The sequence below is a fragment of the Brachycentrus maculatus genome, unplaced genomic scaffold (assembly GCF_059751285.1).
Source record: "Brachycentrus maculatus isolate JH-2025_06_01 unplaced genomic scaffold, ASM5975128v1 h1tg000099l, whole genome shotgun sequence".
Taxonomy (NCBI): Eukaryota; Metazoa; Arthropoda; class Insecta; order Trichoptera; family Brachycentridae; genus Brachycentrus; species Brachycentrus maculatus.
In genome coordinates this window covers 1,564,679-1,579,823 of record NW_028280853.1, presented here as the reverse complement: position 1 = coordinate 1,579,823, position 15,145 = coordinate 1,564,679, and the positions used below count along the sequence as shown (strand labels likewise).

Below are 15,145 nucleotides of genomic sequence, written 5' to 3'. Positions count from 1 at the left end.
ATCAATCTCATTTATTAGGCTATTAAAGATATTTTCATTTATATTATATTTTGATTAATAATATATAATAATTTAACTTCTACTGCAACTGCATTTCTTTCCTATGGACGTCTTCCAAGAGGATATAACGCCAAATAAATCTAAACTTGAGGCAATTCAATACGTACCCTTCTTCCTCATGTTGAACTTCTTCTTCTTCTAACCCTTATCCGCACCCAATGGTGCATAGGGCACTGCATCGTATTGACGCATTGTTATCTTGATCATTAATAGATGAAGGCAAGGTGATCACTCCTGCGCTTCAGTGACCAGTCCAGGGTAATATTAAATAAATATTAGAGTGTTAAATAACTAATATTTATTTTCCCCCTTCCTTGGAATCGAACCTGGAACCTCCAGCATGGTAGCTAAACAAGCTAATCATTACACCCCGGAGATGGAGAATTCATGTTGAACTACACCCTTTAATTAAATGTTACCGTGAAAACTATATTTTATCTATGTAAAATAAGTATATTTTACATAGATCAGCTAATTCAGTTCTAAACATCATCTATTGATATTTTTGTAAAGTAATAGACCCGAAACCTTTTATTATTTGTTAATTATCTTTCTACGCTGTTAAACTATGGAATTTAAAATGCACCTTCTCCAATAACTGTCACAAACTATCAAAAATATCTCTATCTTTCCTCAAACCCTCTCTCCCCCTAAACTTCTTACATGATCCTACTCGATATAACTTCCTTTATTTCATCGATGTAAAGTATTGTCAATATTGGCATTATTGTAATTATTTAACAACGCATTCAGCAACTGTTTGTATATGTTTTTATTTTTACTCATATGTACAAGTACTATCTGCCAACCAATTTTAACCAACCAATTTGTCTTTGCAAACATTCTCCGCCTCTTCCACATTCATGCATCTCACACATACCCGCCGATTATTTCGACTCTTGACCCGGCCGCTTTCAATTATTTGACACACCTGATTTTGTCAAGTATTCCCCGGTCTTCCTCTGCTTTTTTTTTCAACTACATTTGCCTCATAAATTTGGTTGGCCGTTCTTTCCTCTCTCATACGTTCCACATGTCCAAATCATCTGAACACACCTTTCTTTATTTTAGCGATAATGCTTATCTCAGCCTTGCATTCGTCTCTGTTGAGATATAAATAATACCTTGAAACTTAAACCCAGTATTTATGTTTAAAGATTTGGCCATAATAAAATAATTTTTATGCAGTACTGGTTTATGAAAATGTCACGACCCATTAATTGCTATACTGACCTCTGTCTACCCATAGAACCAGAACTCTGTGACTATGAGCAAGAAATAAAAATTTTCAGCCGATATTTTTTGTCAGGTAGAGTCATAGAATAATTCAATCAAAACCCTAACCCGCACCACAATGGTGCATAGGGCACTGCATCATATAAACGCAGTGTTATTTTGATCGTCAACACATGAAGGAAAGGTCATCAGCCCTCCACTTCAGGTACCAGTCCAGGGTAATATTGAATAAATATTGGAATGAAAAAATAACCTATATTTAATTGACCCCCCCATGGGAATCGAACCCGGGGCCTCTAAAACGGTAGCCGAGCGCGCTGACCATTACACTACGGAGGCGGACGAATAATAGAATAATTATTCAATATTATCCTGGAGTGGAGGACCTGAAGCGGAGGGCTGATCACCTTTCCTTCATGTGTCAACGATCAAGATAACACTGTGTTCATATGATACAGTGCCCTATGCACCATTGGGGTGTGGATAAGAGCTTGAAGAAGAAGTGGCATAGAGCCTGCATAAAAAAAGGTTTTATGTTTTTTTTTCTCAAGCATAAATTGACCCTGCTTTTGAATTAAAAAATTACAGTAAAACAGAAATAGCAAACAATATGTGTATTACGTCAACACTGATATTTAATTCTTGTTTTGCATCCACGTCATTTTTTCGTTTGTAAATAAGTGAAGAGTTTTGCATAATGGAGCATTAGTTTTATTACAAGATCATTATGCTTGCTTCTTCAATAATTTACTTGTTTGTAATTAACTAATGCTCTATGCCTGAGTTTATACAGTAGATCTGTGGAATATTAATTATTATACTTGTTTTTTTACAGAATTTTGCTTTCTTTTTTAAAGGATCCATTCATCTCATTTCTTTGAAAGGCCTATTATTTTTATAAATGTTTCGTTTTACTATAAAAATTTCTTATCATCTACAGTATAAAAACTTTGAAAGTAGATTATGGCTTTTGTATAGTAGTACGTTAATAAAATTAGTTTCACGATAATGTAATATTTGTATTTTTTGTTAGATTTAATTTTTAAAATATTATTCAAAAGTTAAAATTTGTGGTAAAATAAAGATTGATGAAAGTACTATTTCAATCAGTGTTATGCATTTGTAATGAACTATTCTGATAAGAGTTTTTTTTTAATTTTATTATTATTAACATATGATTTGTACATTGGTGTGCTCATTTTTATGAATCAATTTTTTTCCTATGAAATATATAATTATTAATACGGATTGCTGTATGAATAAGGTGCTAATATATCGCTCACTCCTTTCAAAAACGTCATAAATAAAAAAACTTGATTTTTCAAGAGAACGTCTTTATAGTAAAAAAAAAAAAACAATGTATTAAAAATAAATATCAAGCCACTTATTGAACTTTTTACTGTGCAACAGATCTTTTTAGGTAAAACCTGAAGGTTTTTTCTCCATTTGAAAAATATTTAGCATATTTAAAAAAATAATTAAGTAATACCTTTTCTTCAAAATGCAAAAACAACACTTTCTGCCCTGTAGCGGGTAAATATTAAGTTAAAAATATGCCACTTTTGCTGGGACATAGTACATTTTCTGGGCATTCTGGAAGGATGCACAACTGATAATTGAAGATTTTTTATTTATGACGTTCTTGAAAGGAGTGCGCGGTATGTAATGCTAATATTCTTCTTCTCCGTCTTAGTCCTCATTACTGAGGGTTGTGACCCTTGTGGAAGCAATGATTTTTCTCCTTTATTCTTTGACTGCGCTGCACGTAGCGCTCCGATCACCGAGGTGCTTGCTGCTGCCTTAACTTGATTGGGGGATCTTCCTCTCCTTCCCTTCCAGGCTACCAATCATAACCAATCGTTCCAGGCCGGTTGTGATTACCAACCGTTCAATGCTAATATATTTAAATGTAAAAGAAAAACACTTGTTTTTTATCACTTCAGTTTATTTTATTATGATGATTAGGACTAATTATAAACCAGTTTATATTTAGACCTGAAGATGGAAGCATAGCTTCTGAAACTATTCGTCATAATGAAATTAACCCAAGTGGTAAAAAACCAGTGTTTTTATTTTACAATTTCATTACGTCTTGCAACAAAGTGAATGGAAACAATAAATCTAATATATTTGTATGTTTTGATTTCAGATAAAATGTTTCCTGGATATGAAGCCAGGGGGCGCCCTGTGCCAGATTCTGGCCACCATGTTCCGCTACAAGGCGGAGCAGCGGTGGCGCAAGTTCGATTTCCAGGTTGGTAAGGTATGCATCCCGAGTGTTCGTGTCGCCTCTTCACCTCCACGCGCCTTGCGGCTGGACCGCTCATCACCGAGTGATCTCTCTCGCGCGGTGCCCCAAATACAATAACACCCTCGGCCTCGAGTTGAAATTCCCACAGCTACAATTTACTTCTATCCTGGTAACTGAGGATACCTTTTGAGAGGCACTATTGTATGTCTCAAATATCATTCTACTGAAGCAAGTTTTAATTTAAATGCAGTAGTTACTTTATGAACCGGAATATATAACCCAGAAATACGCTGGACAATTTGGAGACTTTGACTTTTGCTGATTGATGCTAAATATAAGCTTCAAATGACAGCGATCTCGTCAAGGCAATAATATTTTTTCATAAGAATATTCTTAGCACCATTAATTTGCCAAAAAATCCATAAAAGGAAACATGGGATTGTTGGGGAGTAATTTTTTAACCTTTCCGGGAGTATGGACGTATATGAATGTCGTTGCGAATTTTCCTCAAAGGAGTAGGTATCGATGTTAATGAACGTCAAAGTCCGTCTATCAGTTGGTATGATGTAACTTGTATAGCAATTATATCTGTGGATATTTGTATGTAATTTTGTTATAAAATAAAACCTAGAGATGGTGAGTTTTATTTAATTTTTTTATCATAATAACTTCATAATATATAGATTTTGTGAAGAAATATTTTATTCATGTAAAAAGAACCCACTCCCCAGAGAAAATCGGACATCAATTATTGTACTCCCGGAAAGGTTAACATATTATCTTCACATGTCAATAAAAAAAAAACTTGATTCAAAAATCCACCATGAAAATCTGGTTGTTTACATCCACGTGTATCGACTACAAAATATCTAATTCTGATGGAATAAGTATACCTTTCCAAATTATTGTATTTTCGGCACCTCGTGTTGGAATGATAACATTGTTAACAATTTGTTACAACTTATAACTATTAGAGAAAATTGACAGTTGATGTTTTAAAATACTCCCACCAGAAGGAGGATATATATTTCACTCATAAATAGACTCGAATTAAACAATAAATATCGGGTTATTTTTTTCTTTATTTAATTCTTTTGCATTACATGACATGAATTCAAATACAAAAAAAATATGAATAAAATATAAATATAAATATGAATAATAAATATAAATAATAAATATAAATACAAAAAAAGATCCCACAAAGGCATGGCCTGTGTATGGGTATACAATATAATTTAGTCATAGTAAAGGGTATAAGGGTATAGGTATTATAACTAGAACTAGAATAATAGTGTTAATATAAAATACAAAAAATACTTGACTATCAGAAAACAAAAAAAAATATTTTTATTTTTTTAAATAAACTTAAAAACATAAAAAATATGAAAAAGTAAAAAGTTAGCAAGCATGTACTACAAGAAAAAGGAGCTTAAATCTGTCTCTTCAATAAATAATCTAAGCAAAATTTTTAATTTACACAAACTTTATGTCCCGTGGTTAGTGTCGTGGACTCTTGAGTCAGAGTTTCTCGGTTCGAACCCACTCTACCACAATTTGATATCTATTTCTAATAATGAGCCGCTTAGGCTTACAGAAATAGCGCAAAATTGAAGTATTATTGTAAATGATATACTATATAACTTTATATTCAACTTTAGCTAATATTCAAGTCAAACAATACTCAAGTGGTAAAAACGTTTTATTTACAATTAATGTTTATGTACATAAAATTTATCTGGTATTTTATGATTCTCATCATATAATATTGTATCAAGACGAATAAGGTAGCAACTGTCAGCTTTCTCGACGCTTTAACCATTTCATATCCAGCGTTTTGTTTGTTTTGTTTCCCTGTACAGCTTTTAAAAGATAACCACAGTCTTCTCATTGCTTGAGTAAGTGATTTTAACTACTTGTTTAATAGGTTGGAATATAGAATTTAATATTAATATTGTGTTCAATCTAACACCCTGTAATAACACCTACCGTAGTGTGCATTTTGCTTTGGGGGATTAATTATATTAATCAAGATGGCCGTGTTCTGTTTCAATATTGTCTTTTGCACTATAATTTTTTGTGAAATATTTTACCACTGAATAGTATGTATGTATTTATTGACTGATTTCACCGACTGAAATTAGTCTAGAGTATATGAAAGAACAAAAATATTTATACAGTGAAACCTCTATCTATCGTTCCTCGAATAATCATTTTCCCCGATGTGCCGTTTATTTCTTCTACCCTGAATTCATTTCATACAAAAATAGATTGCATCGATCGTTTCTCTATCACTGTTTTACCGCATTCATCGTTTGAATTACGCTGCATATTTGATTTTTTTTTTTCTGTGTTTTTATATTCTTCTCAATTTTGTTACATTCGACGACAATATTCCAACTATCGAAATATAGATAGGGATAGAAACTATCAAAAGCTTGTGTGACGCAATGTTGACAGATACAGTAGAATGGCTGTCCAAACTTAAAACACAGTAAGGGGCTTTTTATTTTGGAGTACGTTTTTTTGCATTTTTGGACTAAGTAGAATCTACTTAGTCCAAAAATGCAAAAAAATGTCCCTTACTGTGTTTTAAGTTTGGACAGCCGAGAAGAGGCCGAAAAATAATAATTCAAAACTGAAAATATACTGTTGACTTACGGAAATAAAACAGTAAAATCACAATCGATCACAGATTATTTACATTTTTTTTGGTTCTGTCCAGCTTTTTTTTTTTAATTAAGTACATTTATTTACATCGAAAACCTGTATTCTTAGAATTTTAACCTACCAATGGTTATGCAGATTGGGAGAACGGTTTCTTTACTCGATCGAATCTCCATTGACTTAATCCCACATTCATAGTTTATTTCAATAGGTCCCTTTAAAAACGATAGATAGAGGTTTCACTGTATATGTATTTATATTTAATATCATATTACCAACACATTCACATCATGTCTGTATAATGCTTCATGTATTTATTACCTGTACATTTCACTTCAAATTACAATGTGGGAATTTTTATTTCACGGAAATGCATATTTATTTATTTATTTTTCATCTATTTAATTATTTTTCATTGATGTATAATAAAGTTTAAAATAAAATGACAGCTATGTATTAACTTTTTAAAATCCAGATAACAGATTTATGACTCTTAAAAAGACTTCCCCTATCTCTTCATCTAACCTTGCAAAAAATGGTTCCATGTCCATTTACATAAGCTTTTTTTTAAATGAAAAAAATGTATTGAAGAAAAAAATCTCTAGTCGTATTTTGCTTGCAAAATCTCAATCGCTTAAAGATTAATTATGTCACGCAGTCAACATATTAAAAACATTTTTAGGATATGCTTAGAATGATTTTCTATTTTGTCGACAATCCTCTAACCCCCGTATTCTGTGTGTCCCCTTGTCACGATTAGAACCCGTCTCGTAAAGACCTGAACATCCAGCTGATGATGGAAATTGAGTCTTCCCTGATGGAGAATGAGTGCCTGCGTCTGCCCAATGTGTTTGTGCGTTCCGACGTGGATCGTTCCACCGCAGCTCGCGTGAGAGACATCATCGTGGCACACCAAGGAGAGATTTGCGGTTAGTATCATGTGTATATTGTTTATTTATGTAAATTGTTTAATGCATTCTTTACGCATGATATTGTTATCAGAATACATGCCTGCGACCAGGAAAAATAACCCATTGTACATTGTGAAAACTTATAAAACTGTTTTAATCACATGAATTTATCACATATTTATTAACGAGATTAGTAAATGTTAACATTAATCTATGATGTTTTGAACAAAAAGGTAAGAAAATTAAATTTTTAAAAATTACTTCCAAAATACAATTCATTCAATGACATAAATTCAACTTTAATTTATAGTATTATAATCACTTTATCATTAATACTGCAATTTCCTTTATTTAATATTTGATATATTCACATATCGCTCACTCCATTCAACAACGTCATACATCAATAATCGTCATTTTTCAGTTGTGCATGTTTTTGGAATTCCCAGAAATGTACTGTATCCCAGCAAAAGCGGCATATTTTTAACTTAATATTTACCCGCTTCAGGGCAGAAAGTGTTGTTTTTGCATTTTGAAGAAAAGGTATTGTTTCATTACTTTTTAAAAAATACTAAATATTTTTGAAATGGAGAAAGAACATTCAGGTTAAAAAGATCTGTTACATAGTAAAAAGTTCAATAAGTGGCTTGATATTTATTTTAAATATACATTTCATTATATTTTTAAACATTAAAAACAATCTCCTGAAAAATCAAGTTTTTTTTTATATATGACGTTGTTGAAAGGAGTGAGCGATATGTGTGACTATGATTGGCAGTATGAACTTTAATTTGATTTTTTCATTACTGTGGTTAACCCCTTACCACTCCAATGTCGAGTGACATTGGACATGGTTTAATACTTCTTTTTGCTAAAAGATTTTATGATTGGATTTTTTTTACTAAAGTTTTTGAATTATCAACTTATTGATTAAAAGGCATTCTAGAATCACACTAACACACTTGAATACCTGCTACGGTCGAGAAACAAACAAAAAAATGCAATTTTGGCATAGAGCTGGTGGAATAAAAAACATGTTTTCCTGTAACTTCAGGAAAAGAAAAGTTTTACTCTGCATTAATTATTTTTTACCTAGAGCCTTGTTGTTCTGAGTTGGTAACATGTTAATATGATTGAACTGTTGGACACGTAAACACACATTGTTATTTGTCCGTTCAGAAGATGAAGATGATGCTACCCACATAATATACCCAGTGGCGGACCCTCTGGAGGAGGAATTCGCCCGGCCGGTACTCAGAAGGGGTCGTCAGACCCTTATGCACTGGTATTACCTTCCCGATAGTCACGACTCCTGGATCAATGTGGACTTGCAGGTAAGAAATATTACTTTCATTAATTGATTCAGCAGTCACTTGTATAAAAACTTATCCATTTTTAATTAATGTTTTACTTAGTAAATACCACTATTATATACTTGTGGAAATAGTGATATTTACTAAGTAAAACATTAATTAAAAAAATTAATATTACATTAAAAGCTTGTCAAGTCCAATGATAACTCAAATTATGCTTTAATTTCTATATTTCATATATTGTGGGTGTACTGGAAAAAACTTGAAAATATGCAAATCTGACTTAATGATGCAGTAATATAAAGTTTTCAACGTTCTATAAACTGGTGAAATACACTTAGTAGTTTAAAATATTTTTATGTGGTTTTAAAATTAAATTCAACTTTAAATTTAAGAGCGGGGAATTTTATTCAGGCTAAAAGTTTTAAAAAACAGGGATTTAACTATGAGTATTTTAATGTTTTTTAGTATTTTAATATTTTTGAATTTAATAAACTCTGATGATGACAAGGTTCTTGTTGAAACCGGTTGATTAAAGTTTACTAATAATAATAAAAAAATAAAAAAGTGGTGAAAACAATGTTGTTTAATTTTATAAAGGGGTTTTAGAGTTAATGTTTTTTGCCAGTATACCTACGATATAATGCATAATTTTTAAATGTATTCTATATGGAAATTCTGACTCCGCTCTAATCATTTTTCTTACATAACCAATTATTTAAAAATGTTTAATAACTCGCTTTAAAAATAACACGATTCAATTTTTAAACAAAATTACTAGAAAGGAGAATCATAAAAAAAAACAATTGGTTTCAATACAATTATACATTCATACAGGATAATTGTGTACTTATAATATAAAATGTATTTCTTTGCATAGGTTGACGTTCCGGAAAACCCTCCATTTGACACATACTTTAGTCGGCCAGAGCCGTGGAGAGTATCAGCCTCCTGGGTCACCGATTTGTCTCCGTTCAACGAGTGGATGAACGAGGAAGATTACGAAGTGGACCAGCATGGCAAGAAAAAAGTATAATAAATTTAAAAAAATTTGTAATTGCTGATTATTAAATTTTTTAGAGCAGCCCAAAAATATTTTTTCATTTGATGCGTTTTGAAGGTGCACAAGCTGAGGTTATCGGTGGAAGATATGATGCAGACTGGCACCACATCTGAGACAAGTACCAAAACTAAGAAAAACAAGAGGAAACGTTCACCGTCACCGCCTCCGGTGAAGCAGGGAAAACGGAAAAGGTAACTTTGTTTTGACAATATTTAATAAACATTAATCCAATAAACTTCCTAAAGAAATAGAAAAAAATAAAAGATTTCAAAATTCTTAGAGAAAAATTAATGCCCATTACATGTTAATCTTAAAAAAATATATAAAAGAAAAAAAAAAGACTATTATACCATCAATCAAACAAAACAATAAACCTCGAGTGTAAATCCCTCTTCAAGCACAAGAGTTCAGTCTCTTTTTTGGAGAGGCACAGCAAAACTAAAATTATAAGTTTGCCATATGTATAAATGTAAAGAAACTGTATTAAATTATATTTTAAAAAATGTAACTATATTAAATAAATAAAATTAATAAAATTATCCTTAAAGTATGTTTATATGTTCTTACCTTTGGCCTATTTGACCATACTACAATTTCGCGAGGATGTATTTAAAAGTATCGCTGCCTGTTTAATTGTAGAAAGTTCTGGCAATCATTAAATATTATGATCTCCGAGATGATTACTGCCGAACCATTCACTGATGAATCTAAATGCTTGACTGTACTGTGACTGGTTTTATTCAAAGTTAATGTATTATTCATTCAATTCAAACTCTAATATCAATCTGAAGATCTTAAAACGTTGTTGTCGGGCGGTTTTTCAATCAGTCCCACAGAACGAATAGAACGCCATACTAATTTGCCTTTGCAAACAATCTTCGCATATTCCATATTCATGCATCTACTCATACATGCCTGGCGATTATTCCGACTCCTGACCTGACCACACCCAATTATTTAAAATACTTGATCACGCCAAATTTTCCTTGGTCTTCCTCTGCTTCTATTACCAACTACATTCGTCTCATCAATTTGTTCTTTCTTCATTCATTCGATTCACATGCTCAAACCATTTCGACACACCTTTCTTAACACATTGTTGTCAGGCATTAAGTTCTTCAAACAATGTGTTAAGTTATATGACACAATGTGAAATTGCGTACTGCGTTTGTGAACAACTAGCACTTGGTGATGCTCCTTATGACTACGCTTAGCGGTTTGTGCTCTGCTGACAATGAACCACTCTGAAATACTTTTACATCACATTTTTACAAGCACAATTGTAATTGCCACTTTCTATATGCTACGAATCGCCATTTCCAGTCGCAACGCCCGCGCCAGCCGCGGCGATGGCGGCGCCAGCGTGGAGAGTGAAGATACGGCGTCGCGCGAGGCGGCCGAGGAGCCGGCCGCGGCGCCGGAGCCCGCGCCACCGTCGCCCGCCCCGGCCCCTGCGGCCCCCACGCCAGCGCCCGCTGCGCCCCCCTCCCCCGCGCCCGCCACGCCCGCGCCGGCGCCGCCCAGCCCGCCCGCGCCGCCCGACACGCAGCAGGACGACTCGCAGGGGAAGGCCAGCGACACCAACACACAGGTGCATATACAAATCGCATGTTTATTTTGAGGTTTACTACCAGCACCAAATTAACTTTTTTGTATAAAAAATTCATAAGATCCTTGAGGAGAGTGTTAAGGTAGGGACTGACCTCCACATTTCGTCGTAACGTAACATTTGCGGCGAGCATCCGACTTCGGATGGAGCACTCGGCTCGCTGTACTGACTATACGAATGCTCGCATCATAACGTGTTACGTTATGGCGAAAGGACTCCAGGCAGTCAGTCCCTACCTTTATATGTTTTGTCACACTATAAAGTATGTTTTTAACATTTCCGGGAGTACAATAAAAAAGATTGCATAAAAAAAAATTCTAAAATTTTACAAAATATATGTGTAATGAAGATATAAATAATGTAAAAATAATTACACTCACCATCTATAAGTATTTTTTTATGACAAAATTACATACAAATATCTACAGATGTCATTGCTATAGAAGTTACATCATACAAACTGACAGACTTCAACGCTCATTAATGTCGATACTCCTTTGAGGAAAATTCTCACCGACATTCATTTACGTCCATACTCCCGGAAAGGTTAAGATACAAAATATAAGAATGTTGACTGGTTTCGATCAAAGTGTCGTGACAATAAGTGTCACTTGTCATGGAAACAATGAATCGTGTCGATACGTTCATTATTGTAGACCAAATACAGATTTAAATATTTTTTTGTACTGGGCTCAAGTAACACATCAAAGTCCAAGTAGCCTCGTTCTACGGTACTTAATGGCACCTGGCTTCAGTTAATGAAGCATTTTTTAAATCTGAAAAAATATTGCATAGGTCCACCTAATGCTATATTACTTGTAAAAGTGCTGAAACTAAAGAATATATATTTGCTGTTTCCTTTGTAACTAATAAAATGTCTGTTTGAATATCTAGGATGATATTTTTTCCTAAAATTATGCATTATTTATTTGCATCAAAATTGTTGATTCAAGTTCATTTCTCCCCTTTCCTTTTGTACTCGCTGACGTGACTTGAAAATGCAGGATTACCAGGTTATTTATTTGATTCAGCTCTTTTCATTCCACTTCATCTAGTGATATTGGCTGACATTCAATGATATATGTACATCACTCGCTTTCATCCAGTGCCTCCTCTAACAAATACAAACCATCTCCTTAATTTGACAACACCAAATGGCTTTATTTTTTTATTTTTTATTTTCTCAATGAGGCAAAGATTATTTTATTTATTGTTTCGGCATTCACTTTGTGGTAAGACATGATGAAATTGTAAAAGAAAAATTATTGTTTTTTTTACCACTTAAATTAATTTTATTATGATGACTAGTTTTGGAAGCCATGCTTCCATCTTCAGGTCTAAATATGAACTAAAACATAATAGGCTAAATATTAAAAAAACATTTATTTGCCGTCTTTTGTAAAATGGATTTCTTGTGTTTAAAGTTTGCAAATTCCATACTAAATCTGATAATCCTTCAAAGGTGAATATAATAGAATTATCCCAAATGGTATGTTATGGGAAATTTTATATGGGCAATGAACTCTTTTTTTTAAATGTCTCATCGAAATATAGCTTATACACTGATAGAGTACTATATTTTTTTTGGCAGTCTTGGCAAAATCGCTGTTTAACACATGGTTGTCGGGCGGTTTTTTCATCAACCACGACTCTTAATTATACTTAGAAAGTCTACTCTCGATCCTCAGTATACTAGTCACAAGTAACCGCAAACCCAATTCCGATCTGTACAAAGTTTTTTGGCGTCTCTTGTGCCCTACCAAAAGTAAGCAAATAGAATGCTTATAAGCGTCTTCCGCTATCTACCAACAGTATATACGAGGGTTGCCTTTTATGTTTTTACTACAATTGAAAAAGAACTGAACAAGTGGGAAACAAAGTTTTTCGTTTCCTGTTACACTATTGGATATGGATTTTGAAAATCCTCGGTCGATTTTTTCAAACATTTCGCAACACTAATCATCACAAGCCTCTTTTTTCGGTTCGGTCAAATTATGCAGAATCCATCTAGAACAAATTTTTCTCACACCTAAATGTTGATGAAAAAAAAAATTGTATTGGAGTGTTCGATATGCCAAGAGACTTCTCTATCTGCCTGTAAGTCACATGCTGATCATCTTCAATCATGTTGCGCACAGTATCCATGTTTCTCAAAACGACAACCGAATTTGGTCGACCTTCAGGACATTCATCACTGACGGATGCACGACCACGATGAAATTCTGCAAACCAATTGTAAACAGTCTTCTCTGATGGTGCTTCATTACTAAAAGTTGCAAAAAGTGATTCTATGCATTGTTGTTGAGTAAAGCCCTTTTTAAAATCATAAAAACATTATCCAACGCAAACTCTCACAAGTGATCTCAATTTTTGCACAAACTTACTTCTTTCAAACATTCTCTGTCAAGAACCAAATTGATCAATTAGTAAGTTGTCACTGGCAACGCAATAACAAACCTCAGTGTTCACAACTCGCAAACGCCATCTTCTATTCGATTGTAAAAACTTAAAAGGCAACCCTCGTAAAAGGCGCTTTCAAGAGTTTCCCGCAAACAATGTCTTAATAATCCGAACATCAGTTATCTCTTTTTGTAAGAAAAATTCTACCTTCATCTCTAGCTTAAGTAGTATGTACATAATTCAATATTTTCACAACAATCTAGGAGGCACTGTTTCATCAATTACAACTGCATGTAGCACTTTTCTCACTCGATCATGAATAAATTTGTTTTTAATTTACCTAGTATCCACTAACATCTTTTTTGCTCACCTCACAGGACTTCATATCCAAGGATGATTTGGAAGATAATGTCACGGAACAGACTCACCATATTATTGTCCCCTCTTATTCGGCTTGGTTTGACTACAATTCCATTCACACTATTGAGAAGAGAGCCATGCCGGAGTTCTTTAATGGTAAAAATAAATCCAAAACTCCAGAAATATACCTCGCATACAGGTAACTAATTTACATTCCTCGAGTTCTTCTTTCTTCTTCTTCTTTTTTTACCCTTATCCGCACCCCAATGGTGCATAGGGCACTGCATCATATAAACGCAGTGTTATCTTGATCATTAACACAATATTACCCTGGACTGGTCCCTGAAGCACAGGAGTGATCACCTTGCATTTATGTAAGTAACAATCACGATAATACTGTGTCAATGTGATACACTGCCCTATGCACCATTGGACTTATAAGGGTTATAGGAAAAAATCAAATAAGCATTTAGATTACATAATTATATTTTTATTGAATTTAATGTTTAATATGATAATTACCTTCTCAATAAGTTTTATTGGTTTCATTTTAGAAATTTCATGATTGACACATATCGGTTGAACCCAAATGAGTACCTCACGAGCACGGCGTGTCGCAGAAACCTGGCGGGAGATGTGTGCGCCATCATGAGAGTCCACGCCTTCCTGGAACAATGGGGACTGCTCAACTATCAGGTTTGTCTGATTAAACTACCAACATAAAGGTGGAGACTGACCGTAGCATTTCGTCGTAACGTAACACGTTACGATGCGAGCATTCAGGCAGTCAGTACACCGAGCCAAGCGCTCCATCCATAGTTTCGGACACTCGGTGATGCTCGCCGCGAGCGATGTTACGACGTTATGTTATGACAAAATGCTTTGGTCAGTCTCCACCTTAATATCTTCTGCTTATATCCTGTCAGGTCCTTTCAATGTTGGCCATCACTCTGCCAAAGGCTTCTCGATCCTGCACCATCCAGAACAACCCCTCTTATCCTGGTCCAGTGATAACCACGATGTTTGCTTTCTGCTAGCTCCTAAACTTCCTTCTATCTTTTCCATCACAATTGATTGCACAAGGTGATATTTTTCTTCGCAAAATACGTGACCCAGATATGAAATCTTACAAACTTTGTTATTCAAAAAGAGTTCTCTGTCTGATCCAGCTCTTCTAAAAACTTCTTCATTTGTGACCCTATCCATCCAGGGAATACAAAGCATTCTGCGGTGAAGCCACGTTTCAAACACTTCGATCCGATTCATCATATTCAC

At 33.9% G+C, this 15,145-nt stretch overlaps 1 protein-coding gene across 2 annotated transcripts in view; it reads left to right on the top strand.

Annotated features, from left to right (window-relative positions):
- mor (SWI/SNF- related protein mor) overlaps positions 1 to 15,145 on the top strand; it is a 44,007-nt gene that overhangs the window by 20,730 nt on the left and 8,132 nt on the right. Inside the window, exons 3-10 of one of the 2 annotated variants that reach the window (XM_088258577.1) lie at positions 3,446 to 3,559; positions 6,975 to 7,143; positions 8,305 to 8,459; positions 9,319 to 9,468; positions 9,559 to 9,692; positions 10,825 to 11,092; positions 13,888 to 14,069; positions 14,425 to 14,566. In XM_088258577.1, coding sequence (XP_088114703.1) covers positions 3,446 to 3,559; positions 6,975 to 7,143; positions 8,305 to 8,459; positions 9,319 to 9,468; positions 9,559 to 9,692; positions 10,825 to 11,092; positions 13,888 to 14,069; positions 14,425 to 14,566 — 1,314 coding nt within the window. The remainder of the gene's footprint in view (positions 1 to 3,445; positions 3,560 to 6,974; positions 7,144 to 8,304; positions 8,460 to 9,318; positions 9,469 to 9,558; positions 9,693 to 10,824; positions 11,093 to 13,887; positions 14,070 to 14,424; positions 14,567 to 15,145) is intronic. The other variant, XM_088258578.1, reaches the window with a different exon arrangement.